Genomic DNA, 21,909 nt, shown 5'->3' with positions numbered 1-21,909 from the left:
GGTATCAGCACTTGAAAGAAAAGTTCTTGCTCCTTATACTTTCAGAGGTCTATTCAGTGGCATACTCAGACTGGTGTTCCTCACGCGGAGACAATTGCATGGAAAAATGTGTTGGAACTACACATTAAAAAGAGCAGGTGTTTGCTGAAGTATTCACTAAAGGTCAGATGGGGGAAGGGGGGTTATGCTACAAACACAAATTGCTGTAACAGCTGTGCCAATACTACCCATTTAATTTAGCAGGTGTTCTTAAGGATGGTGAATTGCTTATGAGAGGTAAAGGAGCAGCTGGAGCTTTGAAGATGAGCTCAACAGAATTCACATGACATGGCTACTACTTACACGAGTTTAATGTCAGCATGAGCTGTTACAAAAGGGCTGTTCATATAAAATTGACATGTATAGTATATATGCGTATGTGCTAAGTGCAGAAACAAATCAAAGTACACCCTATGCTAGCATAAGTGCTAAGAATAAATGAAATGCACAAGGTTAAAAGTCTGGGCCTGATGAGGTGCGCTATTACAAAAATGGTCAGTGACTCAGCATTTCTAGATGATAGTTTGTTGCACCACCTCACTGGCTAGAAAGGATGCATTTCTGCACTTTGAAAAGGCACAGAGGATTCAGTCGCAAAGGAGAAATAAAACGTTATTTTCTGTGATCAGTGCCTCTTCCAAATGGAAGCAAAATGCAGTGAACAATGACTCAATAGTTATCACTTTCCAATATTATAACAAATTGCTGCCTATTTGTTCTGTTTGCATAATGCTAAGATTAGCATATATGGGTAGGGGAATAGAAAGAAGTCACTATTCAAGAGGAACTGTCTCAGAGCTCATGGTGAAGTGCAGCAAAGTGCTAAAGGTGGGGGAAAATGCTCTGCTATTAAATCATACATCGATTTGTGTAACACTGCTTCCCAAACTAAAAAAAAAAAAACCCGCCCCTTCAACGAAGCGTGGTGGTGACAGCATCATGCTGTGGGGATGTGTTTCAATAACAGGAACTGGTCATTTTGTCAGAAATTAATGAAGGATGGATGGTGTAGGAAAATTCTACAAGGGAACTTGATTGTCTGCATAAAACAAATATTGGTTGGGAAATTCAGAGCCAAAGCAAAACTGCAGTGGCTCAGACACAAAAGGTGAAGAAGTCCTTGAGTGGCCTTGCCAAAGTCCCTACCTCAACCCCGACACATCACAGCTCTTATTGCAGAAAAGGTATCGAGGCATTCCACCCAACTCCCAGAACACCTTATGGTTGCGTTTTCCTTGGGTCAAAATTATATGCCTCTCAGAGAGGCATATAATGATGATAAGTTTGTTGCACCACACATCACATCTCCATACGCACAAAAACAGAAGTCGTTCAATTTCCATCTTTGCAGAAACGCTGGTCTCCTAAAATTACCGTTTTATACAACATGATTTGTCAAACGCATCATTTCCACACCTTTTATCGCCATTATTTTTAATACGTCATGTTTAAGGAAAGCACTGCAATTGTGAGCGGGTCGCGTTCTTCTCCCGCGCTTCATAACCACACCCTCCAAACCTCAGAACAGCCGGGGTCAGGCTTCTGTGCGTGCGCGCGCACGCAGGCCCTCGCACATACGCCCACCGCCCCGCACCAGCGTGACCCCGGTTGGGTGAGCGAATCGCAGCGCTCTGATTGGTCCGCGCTCACGCCAGACGGATGGGGTGACACGCGGTGGCGCGAGGGTCCTGTCCAAGTGGGTGAGCCTTAGAGCGGCGCGGAGCACGTGCGAGGTCCGACATTTTTCATTTTCGTTTTCATTTCATGTATTTCTATGTGCGTTTGGTACTCAGAAGGACGCGACAGATGCAGGACAACACAGAGAAAGAATAAAACAAGTACAGTGAGTGATGTAGAGTTTCTAAAACACAAGGGGGGAGAAACAACAAAAAAGTGCGACGGTTTTGCAAATCACTGATTTAATCAGACTCTGATTCAGAGCATAAATTAAAATATGCCCACAACTGACTAAACACTTCGGTGGTCCAGTGGTGGTCGTGGCGGTTCGGATGAACTCAGTTATTATTATTATTATTATGTATGGCTTTTGTCATCTCCATCACAACAGATACGTTCCAATGTGCGAAAGAACAGTAATCTTTGTTTCTGGAAAGATAGCATAGCCGGTGTTTTAAAATCAAAGCCTGGCACGAGCAATTTTAAACTTTAAATGACCATTTAAAGCTCAAAAAATGAACAAGACAAACACGATGGGGGTCGTCTGGGGAAAAAAAAAAAATGTCTTCAGGTGTGCGTGTAGTTTGTTTAAGGTGATGTATCAGCGATGAACACACACACTCTCGTCTCGCTCTCTCTCTCTCTCTCTCTCTCTCGCTCGCTCGCTTGCTCGCTCCCTCCCTCCCTCACACACACTCCGTGTGTGACAGCCAGAGCTGTTCGGTCCATTTCTCCGCCGCCGGTCGCTGCCCGTCCAGGTTACACACCCTGAAAGAGAAGCAAGAACGAGGTAAATCTTCGCCGCGTTTCATTGTATCGTCATATTTTACTGTCATGTTCCTGGCGCGACGGGATGCAACGAGGATTCCTGCCCTTCCGAGCCGCTCCGCTCTACAAAGACCATATTAAAAACGGCGGAGCTGCTCGCGCATGACCGCGGCGCGCGCGCTCCTCCTCCTCCTCCTCCTCGGCTCGCGCCGCTGATACCTCTCGGCACGCGCGCACGTGAACGTTTCACATTTTACGTTTTACACAGAAAGGAAAAAAAACCCCTCATTTAAGCCGTAAAATCCGTATTCCGAAGCTGCGACGCGACAGGCGGTGTGTTCTTTTCCCGGCGCTGCTCTTTTCGCAAAGCCAAAGGTGGGTCCGCATTCTTCAACTTTGTACTGTACAGTAATATTCATATTTGATGATATATATTTGCCCGCGAGCTCTGCGAATGACACAAAATGGCACGTTGGTCCTTCGAAACGATGCTTTTTCTTCTCTCTTTCGTTGCTCACTGTAGTGTCCAGATGCTCCAAGTTGTTCGCGCTCCATTCGAGATCATCAGTTTTTTGGTTCCTCATGTATGTTGCGCAGCCTCTAATGTGCTCTATTTACATACATAATGGGAAAGAAAATTATATTATATTACATATTATATGTGTATATACAGTATATGATGACAGTAGAGACTTTAAAACAGGCTCTTACATTTCTGTGTTTGTTATCATTCCTTATTCACTTAATTTTTACTTGACTCACCACTGCACTCTCATCTCTTCACTGCAGGGTAAATTTTCAGCTCTTGTGCCGATTCCTCCATATATAAAGAAGAAAAAAATATAATAATAGATTCTACTCTGACCTAATGTACAAACAGGGAATTTTCCAGACCTACTAAATTAGCCTGTTTAGTCTTGATGACCAAAATCTTCCTACCACTGAATGACTGGCTTCCTATTATTATTATCAGCAATAATGATATCAGGAGGATTTAATAGTATTGTTTCAAATTGCTGGAATTCCCTAGTATCTTAATAAAGCAGCAGACAAGAAGAAAAGGATAAAACTTATCAACAGTATGATAATCCAGAATACTCAAATCTGAAACTGTGTAATTTAGACCACTTTGAAGTAGAAATCCTTACTGTTCTTAGTGAGATAAAGTAAATACCCGTTATTAGTATACAACTGCTTTACCGCCATGCTTACTCTAATGATAACAGATGACATTTATATCCATTTGACCAGATTTTGGGAACAGATTGTTAATAAAAGAAGTAAGAAAGAATGTAGTTATTTCTATATACTGTTCTGTACTTTTTTTGAATTACGTGTTATACATATCGCAGTGAAAACTTTAATCTGTTTCGAATTTCATGGAAGATATCTGCCAAGAAAATACAGTTATTCTTGGTCTAAACTGATATATCAGCATGAACAGAAATTGATTATATAGGGAATTATTTCTGCTGCCCAACATGACTCAAAATCAATTAAAATGAGTTAAGCACTTGCTGCACATATTGTAACAGACCAATCCATGGTAGATTTCTGCCAAAGTTGGGTAAAATATGTGTGATATGTTTAAGTTTATAAAAAAAAGGCCTTTAAATATCAAGCACTAACTTGTGGGAGTAAGCAAATACTAAGACCAGATTTGAGGGGCCAGTTTAGTGAGAACAGAGCAGTGCTTATGGGCGGGCCTGGAGAAATCTGAAGTTATGCTAATGCATTTAGAAGACGTTGACTTTTTCCATGTGATAAGGAGAAGAATAGTAGGTTACTTGAGGTTCTTTAATGCTGCCGCCAAGGCTCACGGTTCAATAGTCACCACGTTGTGTAACACTGGCTTCTGCAAAGAATGTATTTTTGAGTGTCGGTGAGCTCTTCTTCTTATCCTCAGCCTCGTAATTTGACTCGGATAGTAGATTGACATTCCGTGCTCAGCGCTACGCTTTCTAGCATCAGACCGTTGACTGGTGTCATTGACTTCTGCAACTGGGTGAGTCAGAGAATGTCTAATAATTTAACACACGTAATGTTTCTTAACATTGAAGAAAAGCCAAATTGGATCTGAGAAACAGATGCGTGGATTACACGATACAGTTAGTCACTGCAGTTGTGTGTTATCCGTGTCAAAGTCGACATGCGGTCCAAAAGTGCTCCGGCTCTCTATGGGCTACTGTGACCATCAGTGAGCGTGAGGGAGAGAGTGTGAGGCCATCTGTCATAGACGGCCTCTTTGTCATCACTGGGCTCTTGCTGTGTGGCACAGGGCTGTGCTGTATAAAAATCACCCAAGACGGAAGGACGCATGCCAGGAAAAACTGATAAGCATCAAGAGTGGCTGCACACAAATTGTTCTGACCAGATCATCTATGTCTATATACTCAATATCATTTCCTCAGTCTTCCCCTACGAAAAAATCTGAACCTATTAGGATGGAGAAAACCAGCAATTTATTCTCCCTTCTAAAGCCAAGGTTTTGGTTTTCAACTGTTTCAGCAGTCAGTTTTTTAGCTGTAAATAAATAACCAGGATTGATAGACTCGTATGAAGAACATTTGAACTGACTGTTGCACTTATGAAGATGCAGCATGGGGTGTTTTGGAAGGAAAGCACAGTTACGACGTAGAGTTCAAGGTCTAAAGGTTTTTGCTAGTGACAACAGGCACTTGATCACTCAGGTAGTCGTAGACCTCATGTACTTGTATACATTAAGTAAAACTTCAAGGAATTTCATTCCATGTTTGAGCCTTTGGGATCAAGGTAGGTCAAGGTTGTGTTACCTTGTTTAGATCAGAAGGGGTATCCAGTACCCAGTCCAGTATTATCCTTTGGGTTCCTACCAATCTGGTCGGGTTGGCTGTGATAATGTATAATTTTTTGTCTTACTCTAGTTTTGGTAGCTTCCAGTATTAACAACAAAGCTTGGTGGATCAAATATGATATGTGATATGAGTTCAACACATCCATAGCAGTGGGTTACTACAGCTTATTCAACAATGAACGTCCAAATAGCTTGAGTAATTCTCTTAGAAGTGTTAAGTTTTTTTTTTTTTTTTTTTTTTCCCCCTCCTTCAGTTCAATTCAAGTAATTTTTATAGAGTTGTTTTCTCCCCAGGCTGACAGAGTGCCAAACACAATTCCAAGGAGTGGTGCAATAGAGGAGTGAATGGTACAATACAGATGTCCATTTTTTTAAGGTGACGGATAGATCATTATTAGGATAAGCCAACTGGCAACCGTGGAGAGGAAAACAACAAAACTCAGAGTTGCAAAGAAGGGAAGAGAACGAAACCTTGTGGGGTCCAAGTACAAGTGGCCACCCACCCCTCCTGGGTGTTCTAATATAGTGATTGGGTGGATCTGTCTAGTATAAAGACCAGAATGTCTATCAAGGTGGAGCTAAAATCCAGGGATGGTGAAACCATTGTCCAAGCCGATTCTTTAGTTGGTGGTAGGCAGTTATGGGTTCCCAGCTAAAGACTCTGTGGATGTTGTCAGTCTTCGCATTTAAGCAGTAGGTGACCTGTCCGGTTAGCAGCAGTACGCTGGTGTCACTGGGGAAGTGATGTTCTGTGGTGCCAAGAGAAAATAGAGGATGACTTGTGAAACTATCACTTAGGATCTATTACTGAAATGGGTTTCATTTCTAGTTTTAAATGCAGTGACAGAAAGGGTAGGTCTCATTGGTAGAATGAATAAATATAAATGTAAAAAAGGTTTGAGAACACATTTGTCATTCAAAAAAGGGAGCTGTGGAAGTGATGGGGGGAAAAAAATAACATTTTTAACAATTATTTTCCAGAAATAAGAGTGTAAAAATTTTAATGTGACAGTACTTTTCCTTACGACATTCGGTATGATTTAGGGTGATATTAGGCTAAACTTGAGATGGGCTAGGAATGAATTGGAATTTTTCCCCATAAAAAATAATGACATAAGAAATTTCTTTATCCAGTTTTAATATTCGGTCTGTTCCAGTAAAGGACCGGTTAATGGGGGAATGAGTGCGTTTTTTTTTTTTTTTTTTTTTTTTTTTTTCTGGATTTTGTTTCATGAGTTTTGAACTGAAAGTCTTAAAAAGTTGGGAGGGCTTTCTGCACACCCTCTGGACTTGTGTGATACTTCGTACATCACCACTGATGTGTGTATTTGACTCTCCTCTCCTCTAAGACTGCAGTACTCTAGGCTTGAGAGATATGCACAGATCCAGCGGGAAGTGTAAAGCGCTTTGCAAATATGACATGCACAGTGTCTGATTGATGCTTCTTTCTTCTCCCTTTCCTCTTCAGCTTGGAAATGGAGATGCTGAACCACAAACTGAACTTGTACATAGACTCGTGGATGGGTCCCAGAGGTAAATCGAGCAGCAGATACTGACCGCAAATACCATTTGAGCCCGCAACGAGACTCTAAGAAGAACTTTAAGAACTTTAAAGTGTGGTTGCGGGGGAATGAATTAATTGAAGAGTCAGCTGGCAAGAGAGTGACTGAAAGACGGATATTAAAAAAAGAATCACTTGGAGGATGAGTGCCCTCATCTCCTGTTCCATGTGTGAACAGATGTGTTAGAAGCAGGCATCATGTTTCACTATGATTCACCATTTCTGGTGAAACAGCCTCTCCGTTGACCTGCAGATCTGAGTTCCAGCAGGAAAGAACTTGTCTATGAGTGCTGTAGAGGCCTGTCTTCATACTGATCTAATTAACCGGTGTGGAAGAACATATTAATGGGAGTGGGCAGCGTAGAAATCGAATGGTTACAAGTGGTTTTTGGACAAAGTGTTCAATGTGAACGTCTGTTCCGAAGAGCTCAGCAGTCGGTCTCGCCGTTCCCTCACTCAGCTTCTCTGTCATAGATTCGCGCTCTCTGCTGCGCTTGTAATGTCACCTGACATGGCAATTGTGTGTTTCATGGTGACCTCCCCCCCCCCTCCCCTTTGCTGCGTGTCACATTTTGGCTCTTTGTTTCAGATCCCCGGGTTCAAGGATGGCTGCTGCTGGACAATTACCTCCCGACCTTGTTGCTGACGCTCCTCTATCTCCTCATCGTGTGGATGGGGCCCAAGTACATGCGGAGCAGGCAGGCGTTCTCCTGCCGGGGGCTGCTGGTCATCTACAACCTCAGCCTGACCCTCCTGTCCCTCTACATGTTCTACGAGGTAGGCAGGAAGCGGCGCATCCGCCCGCCCACTGCTGCACGCTCAGCCCCCGGGGATTATATTGCTGCTGTCTGGGTCGCTTGGTTCGAGGGTAGGCAGGTCACCCCAGAGATTATGTTGCAGGCAAGCAGACGGAGCCACCGGCGCAAGGTCACCGCCGCCACGGCGATGTTTAGTCGACACATAAAGCAAAGGTCTATTTAATCGTTCGGTGGCACAAAAAACCTGGCGGCAGGGGAGGCGCTGCGTGCGCACACGAGGTACGCTGTGCTGAAAGACTTCAGGCTTCAGTCCAGAGGCGGGACGGCACACATCGGAATTCCTCGTGTACGAGCGGGGAAGCCGACTTGACGCTCGAGGTTAAGCCTCGCTGCTGCGATGGCAGCCAGGGCACAGATATGTGTCCCCTTTCCTCTTCAAGTGACATCGCTAGTCCGAGGCAGGTTGCCGTGACGGGTGCGGACCGCCTGCGTTCGGCACGGCCGAAAGGTCCGGCGACCCTGCTCTGGAATAGCGCGAAAGCAGCGAGGTGTGCGGTGTTCAGTGTGATAGTTAAGTGGAATGGATGGTGCGTCTGTCAGTCCTGCTAAATGGCATTAGTGTTGTTATTTATTCTTCGTTTCCATCAACGTGGATAAAAGACGTGATTTTTGATGTCACCTTTCCCTCGGTAACTTTAACTACAAAATCCATTCTGCAGCTGCATTGACATTATAGAGGGATGCAGCTTAGAAATGCCCCTGAGTAATTATTATTATTATTGTTCATTTAGCTAATGCTTTTCACAATCAACAGACTTAGACTGTTAGGTTGGTATAAGGAAGCTGCAATTATTTACCCATTTGTACAGCAGGGCAATTTTTACTGTACCAGGTTAGGGTAAGTACCTACTCTAGGGTACTACAACAGGAACAATAATTCATTGATTGCAACGCAACAGCTCCAGCCAGAATCTGATGACTGTGCATACTGTACGTGTGCGTGTACAGAGAGGGAGATGTTTTCCTTCACTGAGAATTTCGAAAAGAGTAGAAAAATATCAGTGGTTCACACATTTGTTCTAAACCGCTGTGGTGTCCTTTGTCCTGTGGTGACATTTATTCCTTTAGCTGATGCCTTTCTCCAAAGCAACGTACAATGATTTACCCATTTATACAGCTGGGTTATTTTACTGGAGCAATTCAGGGTAAGAACCTTGTTCAAGGACACTAAAGCAGGAGGTGGGATTCAAACCTGCGACCTCTGGGCATGGCTGTTAGTCACTTTATAATGAAAAATTATTCACCCGCAGTTCCACTCCAGGTTGTGATTTTTCCAAATAGTCCTGTGTTTGATTCTCCTCTGAGGAGATTCCTGCACGCTCCAGGCTGTGCGATATTTAGCGGTGTGGAAGGACACGAGATTTTATCCGCCTTGTTTCAGATCTTGTTTCGGAGCTGAGAACGCAGCGGCGTGAATGAGTACGATAAATGCGAATCGCTCGGCGAGAAGATGCGGCAAAATACCTGTAGATCTCAACGAGACTGTCGCTTTGTGCAGTCGGTTTATTCAAAAGTTTAGTATCTAATGGGTTTGATACTCTGTGACAAAGGGGGGGACAGAAGAGCAAATTTAACCGGGTTACCGCAGACGAGATGCCGATTTGCACCGGTGACCACACATCTACTTGCCTCCTGATGAATGGCCTGAGTGTAAACTATTAAACCGTTCCATCTGTTCTCCATCGTTCCCTCTGCCTCCACCGGCGTGTCCTTTGCTGCCCTCCTCGCTACGAAGCATAGTTATTATTCATTCATTTATTAATTTATTTGACACTTCTCAGTGTAGAAATTTATACTGTTAAGCTGCCTGCAGTGATTAGTCCACTGGTGGGTAATTTTTACTCTCTCAGCTTAGATTAAGTACCTTGATCAAGGGTACTGGAGCGAGAGCAGAAATTCGAACCCAGCTCCTTCGAGCGGAATGAGACGGCTCTAACCGCTGCCCCAAGTTCCACGTAGATGGGTAAAGGAGATCACGTGAAAGTTTTTGTCACACCTCGACATCTGAAGGTTGTTTATTCTTCATCCGAATAGGACAACCCCCCCACACACACACGCGCAAACACACAGCGCTGTTCTCCTCTCCTCTCTTCTTTGTCTCTGCATTGCGTCACGCGGCAGCCAACTGGCACACACACGCGCCGTGTGATTCATTGAACCGTCCTGCTGGGCTGCTCCGCTGCTCTTATTGATGTCGTCTGATTCCGATTAAAGTGCAAAGTAGCCGTTCGGTGTCGGGACGCCTGGGGATCTCGGGAAGAGGCGCGTTCTTGCATAGCTTTCCTCTGAACGCGAATCGCGATTTCCTGTGTAATTAATATGCCGAAAGTCCATTATACTCTATATTAGCAAGGTAACGTCTAACTTTATCATTATTTATTTAGTATTTTACAGATACTTTTCTCCAAAGAAGCCTAGTGTGTTTAACTATTACTTCCACTCGCCCTTCTACATAGCAAGGTCATTTTTACTGTATCATTTCAGGGTAAATGTCTTATCAAGGGTACTACAGCAGGAGTAGGAATTTGAACCTTAATCTCTCACATGTTGTGAGGGAACAGCTATAACTAATATGCCACCTGCTGCCGCCTTTGAAAATATATTGCTTAAAGCTTAAACACACTTTTTTTTTTAGTCTGTATTAGAATATGCAGGTGCTAAGAAAATGATATGTCAGAATGTAGAGGTCTGGAAAAACGAAGAAAAATTAAAATGAGATTATAAGAAAACTAAACATAAAACCTTAAGAACAGATAGTTTAGTACAATTAGACACTAAGTTGAACATGCAAACCCTATATAAACTGAGCTGGATTCCAACCCACACTGGTAAGAACATCCTGGGTAAATCATTAAGTTGATGATCTAACATTGTAAGGGGGGGGGGGGAACCAACTGTATAAGATAAAGGTTAAAAATTACAGTTATGAGGGCCTTCTCTTTTAATATCTCATACATGTGCTGCATTTAAAAAAAAAAGAAAAAGAAAAAATGGAAAAAATTACATAGTCCTTCAGTTCCTGGCAGGAAAGGCAAGCAAGGACAGGATAACATCGGGAGCTGTGAGGATGTCATTATTTTTTATAAAGTTACACATTACGCCAGCACACTTTGTCTGAGGTACAGACCCCCCCCCCCCCCCCCCCCCGCCAGTCTCTTGGCAAAGGCTTTTTAATTTGTCATAAGTGGATAGGTCAGAGATTGGATAACACCGTAGCCTTAATCTGAAAATAATCTTCTGGAATATGTCTGAAGTATGCATGTAACCCCGACGGGCACACGCACACGCCCCCGCCTGCCCCCGCCTGCCCCCACCGCGTCGTAGGTTTGGCAGCGTGCACCCTGGCTCACCCACTGCCCCGACAGAAGGTCTTCCTGTTCCGGGTCTGCCCAGACCTTTCCTGAAGCTCGTTGAGAAGCGCACCTTAAAGTTTCTGTGTTGAGAAATGGCAGGCAGCGTTGCGGTTAAGGCACCGGATCAAAAGGGCTGCAGGTTCAAGTACCGCCGAGCAGCGTCACCCGCATTGATCCCGGAAAAAGTGCTCGTCTCTCTAAATTGCATTTAAAATAGTACTTTTGTTTGCTTTAGTCGAAAGGAGCTAAATAAGTGTCGGGTTATTTTGATCGTTACCGCATCCAGAGCTTGTTAACAGTGTGCCGGAATGCGCGTTTGTCTGTCCTTGTAAGCACATTAAAGCGGCCTGCGTGAGGGGAGCGTTGCTGCGAATTGACTCGGAGCGGCGGCGCCGCCGCGCTTTTCCGTGACGCCTTCCCATTGCGTAATAAGCGAGGGAGGCGTGTAAGCCAAGACGATAAGGTCGGCTCAAGCCTCCTGAGCCAAAGGCATTCGCGGAGAATTCCCCCCATCCTCGACCTTCCGGGGTGTCGAAGACGGGCGTTACCCGACCGCGTGGCGCGCGCCCAGGGCCGTATTTGGCAGCGACACGTGTCCCGCGGGTCTTTGCCTAAAGCGGTGTGAGCGCCGTTGCCGTTCGCATGTGAGAAGCACTTTTAAGTTCCCAGGGAGATGGTACAGTGCAGCGTGACTGTTGACCAAAGAAGGTCAGGCGGATCTGAAACGGTGAACTCGGCCCGTTGACTCATCCTTTTACTCCCTCTTGGCAGGAGAAGCGGTTCTGTGCAGAAGTGGCTTGCAGTAATAACCTCCAGGGTGTTGGGAGTAACTAAAGAAAAATTTTGCCTAAAAAACACAAATGAAAATAAATGAAATCGTTAAAAAAAAAAACGTACAGTTACGATTAACCGTGAAATTATATGCCGTCTTACGTTTGCGTGACGCTTTTCTCCAAAGCGACTTACAATGTTAAGCTACTTAGAATTATTTACCCATTTATGCAGCTGGGTAATTTCACTGGAGGAATTTAAAACTGCAAACTGGGGGTCCAAAGGCAGCAGCTGTGACTACTGTGCAACCAGCTGCCCCCCATACACATTATATATGTATTAAAAAAAAATGTATGTATGTGGTAAACATGTACAGTATATAACCTGAAGTTTATAACCTAAAATTACATGTCCCATGTAGCCTTTTTGTATTTATATTATATTTATTTTTTTCCGGAAATCTTTTTATACCATTTTGCACATTGTCTGTATACTTCATATATGGCGTCCGTTGTCACCAGACTCTGGCCTGCGTACGGCCCCGTCTTGTCTTGTTTCTGCACTCGTCTGTTTATCTGTTTTTTTTTTTTTTTTTGAAAGCGCACTGCATGTTTTGTGCGGCACAGGGGTCCAAAGAGAAACGGAATTTCGTTCTCCTGTATGTGTAACTCGCGTACAGGCAGAACGACAGTAAAGTTGACTTTGACTATATATCCTTAAACTAAATTACAATTACAAAGGCAGTTTGAAAGGTGAGTCGTATTAGGTTGCTGCCAAATTATCAGTGTATGTCAACTATTAAAAAAAAAAAAAGGTCTGACTGTTAGTTTTTTGAGTTTTCAGAGCAGCGTGAACAAATTAACACCGTTCCTAAGATGTTAAATTGTCAGTCCCTGCATTGCAGTTCCATCGCTCGCAAAAACTGCAAAATAATTTAATGTACCAGTTGCAAAAATAATGACAGCAAATACCAAACGTGGACAAACGGCATCGGTGAAGGAGAACAGCGATCGCAAGTCAAAGCTCACCTGCAGGGAGAGACGGACATTTTGCAGGATGGTGGCTAAATACCCCAAAAGTACAACCTCAAAAATTACCACAAAACTGAACGAACTCTGCTGTGAGCAAAAACAAAAGCTGTACTTTGCGAACTTCGCAAAGCTGGAATTGCCATTCTGATCCCGCTCGTATGAGGCCACCGCTTAACCTGGCGTAAGGAGCACGAAACCTGGATCCCCGAGCTGTGGGAAAAAAAAGTAATGTGGTTTGTTGGGTCATTTTCCACCCTACTTCCTATTTTATACACACACACGCATACATCCACGAAGTGTTGTGGCAGATGACTCGATTTTGTATGTTTTTTGTGTGTCAGACGCCAGAGAGAGCGTCTAACATAAAATACACAGAAAAATGCTTCTTACATGATTTATTGGCAGTAAATGTGGTGAACGGCAACATATGGGCACTTCCATGATAAAAAAGTTTGCAGATGTATTTTTTTGAGACGCTATGTATATCTTGTGTGTGAAAATATGAGATTTTATAACTTGGATACGATGGTTACATTGGGCTACGGAATGAAATACAAAAGGAGGTGGACATCTGTGCATTAATAAGAATGATTTTTTATCTGTTAGACAGAGTATGAATCATTTATTTTAATGACCGGGCCAGATAAAAATAGAAGCACTTGCTACTTAAAACAAGATGTAAAATAAACAAGGGCTGCATTGAGTCGCACCATCAGCGGTTTGGAGCTCGAGCGACGCAGCTGTGCAACAATAAACAAAGAGCAGCTCCAAGCTCAAAAGTCGCCGCAAAAAAAGTGCATCGTTGCAAAGAAGGAGATGCTTGAGAAAAGAAAATAAGCTTCCCGCGGCTTCTTGAAAACTAAACCGCGTCGGCCCCGTGTCGTTTCGTTAGTGGCCCGTTGCACGCCTGTCTATCTGCGGAGTGTGAACTTCTGGATCTTTTTAGCACAACCAATGTGATGAGATAGTTGTTCCCTTTTTCATAGTGCTATTACGTTCTAATCTTTGCTTTGAAGAGAAAAAAAAACTTACAGTGTGTTGGTAATGGCAGCAGGCAGATGGAGCAGCTATTTGGTGCTTTTCACGAAGGCCTTGCTAACAGCACCTGTGTTTGTTGCTCGTGGTTGCACGCCGCTGTGGGATCCAGACTCGCTTGTGAAATGCTGGGCAGGTCGGTCACCTTGCAGGTCTTTGTCTGCGAAGCTTTGGGATCAAGGTATAATTATATAGAGCCAGTCAAAAGTGTTGTGTATTTAAATGTAGTTTTCTTATTTTTTGTATGTGTCGTGATGTTTTCGAGAAATACGTGGAGACGTAAGGCTATCCCTACGATGACATGGTTGAATGTTAAAGTTCTCAAGAGGTGCTGGGGAAGATACTGATGAACTAATTAATGTATGTTTTTATAACTTGATAACTTGGCTTTTTGGGGTTGAGTAGTCCGTAGTGAAAACTTTTATGATTAAATTTTATTACTCATGAGGTGTGCCGGCCTGGGTGGCGCGCAGGAACTTGGGTTCGATCCTGCGTCTGTCGCAGTCCGAAGACATGCTGTTCAGGTTGATTAGTGATGCAAAATTGCTTGGTTGTGTGTGCGTGTGCATGGCTACCTTGCAATGGTCTGACATCCCATCCAGGTGTACGCTGCCTCAGCCTTGTGCCCAATGCTGGAATAGGCTCCAGTTTGCCGCGACCCTGCTCAGGGTAAGTGGTTACTGAAATTGAGTGAATGGATGGATGTTGCTGCATTTAATGTAATAAAGGGATTTAAAAAAAATATTTTAAAAATCTCTTTGTATTATATCAGGCCCACCGGCGCTCCCATTTAGGCCAGATAACAGAAACTGCACTGCGCATCCGCTCGGATACTTCCGCTACAGTAGAGTCTCAATTAATCTGCCTAAATGGGGATTCCGGTGGGCTGGATAACAAAAAAAAAAAAAATCGACATAATACAGCACCATGTGTAATATGAGCTGCATTTGGAAATAAATTGTTAGTGATTACTGAAAAAGCAATAAAAACTTTATTAATTTTCAACCCTAATCAGTCCTCATTTAATTTTTTTAAAATAAAACCTAGAGCAAGACGCAAGGAAATTTTCCCCAGAGTTAATACATTGCGACAATTCGGCACAACTGACAGGTTAAAAAGGAAGAGAAAACTCATGAAACGTGTCTTCGTGTGGAGTAAGAGGGACGAGACCAACGTTACTGCTTGTCGCTGCACACAGTTCTAAACTGGATGGGTTTTTGCTCAAAGGCATTATGGGAAATGTCTGGAAAAGCGGCCGACCACAGGATTGCGCAACCACTTCCAGGCAATCAAAGCCCAACAGAATTATTAGTTCACCTTCAAGTAATTGTCATTGCATCATTAACTGAATCAGGTTTACTTTAATTGTTTTCTCAGTGACTCATTTGTCTAACCGGGTCTGAAACTTACAGGGAGACACAAGTGCAAGTGCGTGAGCGCCGCCTGCTTTACACAAGTGCGTGTTTGTGTTGTTGTGCTTCCACTTTGTCTCTGAGAAACCAAACAAGGAAAGGATAGGTCCTCTGAAACTCAAAAGGGGGGGGTACATTTCCCTTCAGTACGAAGAACTGGGTTCGAATCCCTGTGCCTGCTGTAGCACCCTTGATCAGGGTATTACCCTGAACTGCTACAGTAAAAGTACTCAAGGTAAATCACTAAGTAGCTTAGTGTACAAACAATGTTCTAAATTGCTTTGGAGAAAAGTGTTTGCTTAATAAACAAATGTCATGTTACAGTAAACACAGTAAAATACATGGACCGGGAAATAGTGTCGATGTGAGGGTTGTCACGTGGCAATCTTAAGGGTCTGGGTTCACACCTCCACTGCTGTGATAGTATCCTTGACCAGGGTACCAACCCTTAATGGATACATCAGGGAGGGATGGATGGGAGGGAGGAAGTGCCATCAAGTGGAATGTGACTCAGAGCGACCGCTCGCATGGTTTCCAAGGCAATGGAAGAGCGGGAGTGGTGTACCGGTGCCGCCTTCTGTGCATTCCTGGGGGTGTACACACACATGCACACTCACACCAGGAATACCCTGCTGTAAAATGGGTAAATCATTGCAGTCATCAGCTATCTTAAATCACCTTGGACTAAGGTGTCCGCTGTATAAAAAAAACAATAATAGCTCCCTAAATTTAACATTAAACATAAAAAGGTGTAGATTCGTGTCCTAAACGGTTTTCTCTTTTTTTTCCAGCTCGTTACAGGTGTGGTACAGGGGAAGTACAACTTCTTCTGCCAGGACACACGGAGCGGAGGGGCCGCTGATGACAGGGTAGGACAGAAGGCATCTTCGGTTGATGATCCTCAATGGTGATCCACTGATGCAGCTGTTTGTACTCCTGATTCCACTCATTGTCATTTACAAAGGAGCGAAATCCATATTGTTATACGTGGTAAAAAAAAAAGAAAGCATAAATGAGTGATATTAATGGTCAGTATTTGGCCATTTGCTAAATCAGCGCAAATGCGCACAGCTGGAAGGATAGTGGTTAGAGCTGCTGCCTTTGGACCCAAAGGTCGTAGGTTCGGTCCCCACCTCTGGCTGTAGTACCCTTGAGCAAGGTACTTATCCTGAATTGCTCCAGTAAAATTTCCTAGCTGTATAAATGGATAACTGTAGGTAGACTAATGCTGTAAGTTGCTTTGGAGAAAAAGCATCAGTTAAATGTATAAGGGTGGCACAGTGAAAAGTGCTGCTGTCTCACAGTGCCTGGGTGGTGCAAGAGAATGTGGGTTTGATCCCTGCTCAGTCTGTGTGGAGTTTGCATGTTCTCCCTGTGTGTGTGCGCTCTGGTTTCCTCCCACAGTCCAAAGACATGCTGTTCAGTTCCCCCCATAGTGTGTGAGTGACAGAGAGAGTGTGTTCCACTGATGTATGGATGAGTGACCCATTGTAAGTAGTGTATCTAGCAGTGTAAGTCATGGTGAATAAGGTGTGTGGGCTGATAACACTACATAGAGTTCATTGGAAGTTGCTTTGGAGAAAAGTGTCTGCTAAGTGAATAAATGTAAATTTAGGTGTGTGGTCAGAGCACAGGGCGGGGTCCTCCTTGGAGGCCTGCTGTTGAGGTTCAGCCCACCATCAAGGTCACCGCTTGTGCTTGAGCTGCACACACAGGCAGGTGAGGCGCCAAGGGGGTGTTGTGCTCACTGCTGCGTCATCGCGCACGATTTTCTCGCTATCTCTTGGGAACGTCTCACGCTAAGGAATGCATGTCCCAGCTGCACTGCGATTCAAATCGTGAGCGCCCTGCAGGTGTGCACCTTAGCCGTGCTCTCGTGGCGCTTTTCAAGGACGCCAAAAGCAAGTGTTCATTTCTGCCGTCTCCTTGGTTGCCAATCTGACAGAACTGCAAAAACTTCTGTTTCGGTGACGACGGGAGGATTGCTTTGCTTTGGACTGCTGTCCCCACATGTGAACAGCTCTCCTTTTTCTTGTCGCAGATCATAAATGTCCTTTGGTGGTACTACTTCTCCAAGCTCATCGAGTTCATGGACACCTTTTTCTTCATCCTGCGGAAGAACAACCACCAAATCACGGTCCTGCACATCTACCACCACGCCACCATGCTCAACATCTGGTGGTTTGTCATGAACTGGGTGCCATGCGGACACTGTGAGTGCTGCGCCATCTCTCCTGTCCAACTTGTTCAAGTGGTCAAAGATCCAGCAGGAGGCAGCAGAGCAAAATCTGGACCTGCTTGTTGTTTAAGAAACACAGAAGTCATAAGGAGGTTTCCCTTTAGCAAAGACCACCAGGAACCCAACAAAAGGGATTCTAACTATACTTGACCATGATGTGGGCCTGTAGGTGGGGTAGTGCTTAAAGCCATTGCCCTGCATTTAAGGGACATGGATTTAAATCCCGCTCCTGCTGCAGTGCCCTTAACGTCCTACCCTGAATTCATACAGTAAGAATTAGCCAGCTGAATAAAAGGGTAAATCATTATAAAACACTTAGTGTACTATTGTAACTTCAGGAAAAAATTTAAATTCAAATACATATTGAAATACACCCATGGTCAGGTAAATTAATTGTTTATTTAAATTAATAACTTTGCATGAATGTATTACATTGATGAATAATAATAATAACAGCACGTTATCCATTTCCCCCATTATCTAGTATTAATCTCTTCCTGGAAACAGACTGAATATCAAAAACCTGGAAAATGAAATAACTTTTTCCATTATTTCGTGCGAGGAGAAATTCCAGTTAATTCCAAGGCCATCCCACGTTCACCCCAAAAATCATCCTAAATGATCCCTAATATCATAAGGAAGAAGTACTGTAACACATGATATTACATTAACAGTAAGGAGATTTGACTTTTTCACACTTTGTTACAAGAACATAATTCAAAAAAGTTATTTCATTTTCTCTTTGCTGACCAAATAAATGAAAAACCATTTATTATGAGAGATAGAAAATAAGCATATATTTTTGGGTACACAATTTAGGTGTGGCCCTCATTATGTTAGTTTATTGGTTACGGGGCCGTACTTTAATCACTGCAGCGCCTGTATGTCATCAGAGAATCGGTTAGTGTGCCGACCCATTCACTTTTGTACAATATATCCATGACACATTTGGGGTAAATCAGAGGGAAGAAAAGACTGATTTTTTTGCAACATGCTTCCTTCCCCAGCATATTTTGGCGCCTGCCTCAACAGCTTCATCCACGTCCTCATGTACTCCTACTATGGGCTCTCGGCCGTCCCGGCCATGAGGCCTTACCTCTGGTGGAAGAAGTACATCACGCAAGGACAGCTGGTGAGTGGCAAAGCATTGCGCATCACAGCGACCGGGGAGGGTGGAAAAGCCACTCTGAGTGAAATCGGAGCGAGAGGCGATGCTTCAAGATCGCCGTTTAATGTCAGACAGAATGAAAAACGCCTCTGGTCCCCTCAAGGTCAGTGTGCGACGGGCACACAGACAGACATTCACGCACACACACAGACACACGCGCACTGGCAGCCAGGGGCTCTGTAGAGCATACAGAATTATGGTTATTGCTATGCTGGAGTCTGGCCAGTGGATTCATTTGCAAACAGACCTTCAGTTATACCTCAGATTTGGAAGGCATCATCCTCCCCATCTGGGGCACTGATTTCCAGACATGCGTCAAATGGCATTTAACTGCTGCCTTTCTGTGTGCTGTGCGTGCGTGTGTGTGTGTGTGTGTGTGTGAGAGAGAGAGATTGCCCTGAGATGGACTTGTGTCCCATCCAGCACATACCTTGCCATACCCTTTGCTCCTGGGATAGACTCAGGAGCACCGTGGCCTTGCACTGAAGGAGCAGTAACCGATAGTGAAATGATGAATGAAGTGTGAAAAATACACCGAAAGTGGTGCTAAAGTGTAATTGCTGTGATATTTGACTGAGTCCTGCTTCCCCCTCTTTGACGTGTAGCTCCAGTTTGTCCTGACTGTGATTCAGACGACGTGCGCTGTAGTGTGGCCCTGCGGCTTCCCAATGGGGTGGCTCTACTTCCAGATATGTTACATGATCACTCTCATTATCCTTTTCCTTAACTTCTACGTACAGGTGAGTTACCGTACCAGGGTTTCTTAACCTGTAACCATTGGTACATGCAGATTTGTGGTCACAGGGGTGTGTAACGTGACTTACATTGTTTACACATGAAATATTTTTTTAATGTTATATTTGTAATGTCCAGGGTGTAACCTGCTTCAAGGCCCATGCTTTCAGGATAGCCTCTGTACCACCACAACCCTATATTGGACAAGCGATTATTGATATTGAATGGATGGATGGATGGATATTGATGCAGTTAATTTTGATTATTCTCGCCCACTGAGATATTAATGTTAATACAGCTGTAGTCGGTCGTATCTGGTTCCACTCGATCCCGTTTGCTGTTTTTCAGACTTACAAAAAGCGTGGTGTTTCGCAAAGAAAAGAGCATCAGAACGGCGCTGCGGCCTCCATGAACGGTCACTCCAACGGGGTGTCGTCCAAAGAAAACATCAAACACCGGAAACTGAGGGCAGACTGAGGCCTCGCCGCTCTACTCTGGTTAACCACCTGACACCTTACATATCGCCATATTTTACTAGGACGTTAATTTTGAGTGTCCTGTACAGAAATGACTTAGAAAAGAGCGCTATATCCACTCTAGACAAAGAGCCACGGTAGCATCTTAGAGATTCCAGTAGACGTTTTGCACATAACAACTTGTTTATTATTCATATTGAATCTAAGCTCATTATGTTAAACTGCTGAAAAAAATGTTAACAGAACAAAAATACACAAGTCCATACTCTTTCAATTAGGTAAATTTATGGTAGACCAGAGTATATTCCGCTAACCTTGTTTCGGTGTGGTGTTGCTTGCATTTAGAAGGTCAAACAGACCGGCTCCTGAACTACCCTAGTGATGTATACATATGCAAATGAAAAACAAGAATAGTTACCTACAGTGAAACGAACTGAAAAATACACCAGCGTACCTTCAGAGGAATTCAGAGTGTTTCAAAGAATGACGGTTTCAAACTGTTGAATCTGACTGAATAGCCGTATGACTGAATGTTCTGGCGTTCTTGAAACCATACATTAATGTTCCTTACGTTTTGTGTTCGCACTACATATAACTGATTCCATCAGTTCAAAAGCAGCACACTTCGCATGTCAAAATACCGTGTTTTACTGTTTATCTGTTTTGAGGTGAAATCATTCCATATCAGGATCCTGTTGAATAAGCACCTGAACTTTATCAAGCCAGCATTACCCAGCGCATAGCATAATTGACCTCTTTTATTAGTAGTAAGGCTTTTAAGGATAGTTAACTTTTTGTTAATGATTAATGTATTACATTTCCAAACTTTAATGAGTATTTACTCTTAATGTTTACATGAGATGGGATGTAAAGTGTTTGAAGAACATTTGGGATCATCATCCTCGCTATGTGTTGTTAGTAGTATGACAGCCTTCATTATTGTGTCAGTAATTATGTTACAAGTCAGTTAGGTATTTGTATGATTTTGATGATGGCGCTTACTTTAATTTGCCAAAATACTGACTTAAACCATTGAGAGCAAATTAATGTTATACATACAGGTTTTGACTGAATTTTTCCCACTCAGGAGAGCTCTTGCTTGAGGCCTCTTTACAGCAACAGCCATATGCGGTCTCATATTTCACAGAATTTAGAGCTTAAAATGAGACTGGAAATAAGTTTGTTTTGTCGGACCATGGTTTTTGAAATTTAGATTTATACTAAAATGTCTCAGAGTGGTGAGCCACTCAGAGCCAGTAATATCTGGGAAATAACTATGTAAGGAAGAGTTGTCTTTTGCATTGTCAAGGTTCATGCACCAAATATAGATTTTCATTACCTCACACTGAAATTTTTTCCAACACAAACTGAGCTATTTAAATATTCCAGCCGCAAAAATGAAATTCAATCAAAACATATTTTTTGTAGGCACTATTTGCAGTTTACTGTGGATTTTTGGCTATACTAATGTATTTGACTTTCTTCACATGAAATAACATTGAGATTTTTGTAGGTATATACTGAATTGATGGCCAGATGATATAAAATTTATGCCAATAGTGCTTAAACTACTTGTAAACAGAAATGCTTGTGTGCTTAAAATGTTCCTATTTATCAGCATCAACATAAATGGTAAAAGTTCTGGAGAAGATGTACAACAAGTCACGTCACAAATAGCATGTGCATATAAAAGTAATGAATGTATTTACATTTTCACAGAACGAATGTTTCATTGGGTGGTTGACCTCATTATTTTACCCCTCTTAATTGCCCTTTTAATACTGATGTTATTGGTCACTTTTATATTTCTGTTTTGGACAGTTTAAAAAAAAAAAAAAAAAAGAATTCATCAAGGACCACATCAGACACTGTAAAAGTTCCCTTGTTGCTGAAGTTCTTAGTGTGTTTATTCTTGGGCTGATTGTTCCAGATGGCAGTATCTGTCTTGGAAATCTCAATAAACAATCAACAGGCCAGTGTCACCTAAGCTGTA

General features: G+C 43.1%; 1 protein-coding gene across 4 annotated transcripts; it reads left to right on the top strand.

Annotated features, from left to right (window-relative positions):
• Window positions 1-1,707: 1,707 nt before the first annotated feature.
• Window positions 1,708-21,574, top strand: elovl5 (ELOVL fatty acid elongase 5). 4 transcript variants are annotated; one of them, XM_018749481.2, is made up of 9 exons: window positions 1,755-1,772; window positions 2,427-2,506; window positions 6,786-6,850; window positions 7,468-7,655; window positions 16,090-16,167; window positions 17,340-17,511; window positions 18,545-18,669; window positions 19,311-19,445; window positions 19,789-21,574. In XM_018749481.2, the coding sequence occupies exons 3-9, from the start codon at window positions 6,793-6,795 to the stop codon at window positions 19,915-19,917; spliced, it is 885 nt and encodes a 294-aa protein (XP_018604997.1). In that variant the 5' UTR covers window positions 1,755-1,772; window positions 2,427-2,506; window positions 6,786-6,792; the 3' UTR covers window positions 19,918-21,574. The 4 variants fall into 4 exon arrangements, with proteins under 4 accessions (XP_018604998.1, XP_018604997.1, XP_018604996.1 ...); XM_018749480.2 differs by lacking the exon at window positions 1,755-1,772 and adding an exon at window positions 1,781-1,882; XM_018749482.2 differs by lacking the exon at window positions 2,427-2,506 and having other exon boundaries at window positions 1,708-1,772.
• The last annotated feature ends 335 nt before the right edge of the window (window positions 21,575-21,909 follow it).

The sequence above is a fragment of the Scleropages formosus genome, chromosome 4, assembly GCF_900964775.1.
Source record: "Scleropages formosus chromosome 4, fSclFor1.1, whole genome shotgun sequence".
Classification (NCBI taxonomy): domain Eukaryota; kingdom Metazoa; phylum Chordata; class Actinopteri; order Osteoglossiformes; family Osteoglossidae; genus Scleropages; species Scleropages formosus.
Note: the sequence above shows the minus strand (reverse complement) of the source record. Positions and strands in the feature narration are given on the sequence as shown.

Bases quoted from the DNA above. Each gene is read 5' to 3' on its own strand.
- elovl5 (XM_018749480.2), top strand. From the start codon at position 1,814: ATGTGCGTTTGGTACTCAGAAGGACGCGACAGATGCAGGACAACACAG. The intron at 6,851-7,467 runs GTAAATCGAGCA...TCTTTGTTTCAG, and splicing joins CTCGTGGATGGGTCCCAGAG to ATCCCCGGGTTCAAGGATGG. The intron at 17,512-18,544 runs GTGAGTGCTGCG...TTCCTTCCCCAG, and splicing joins CTGGGTGCCATGCGGACACT to CATATTTTGGCGCCTGCCTC.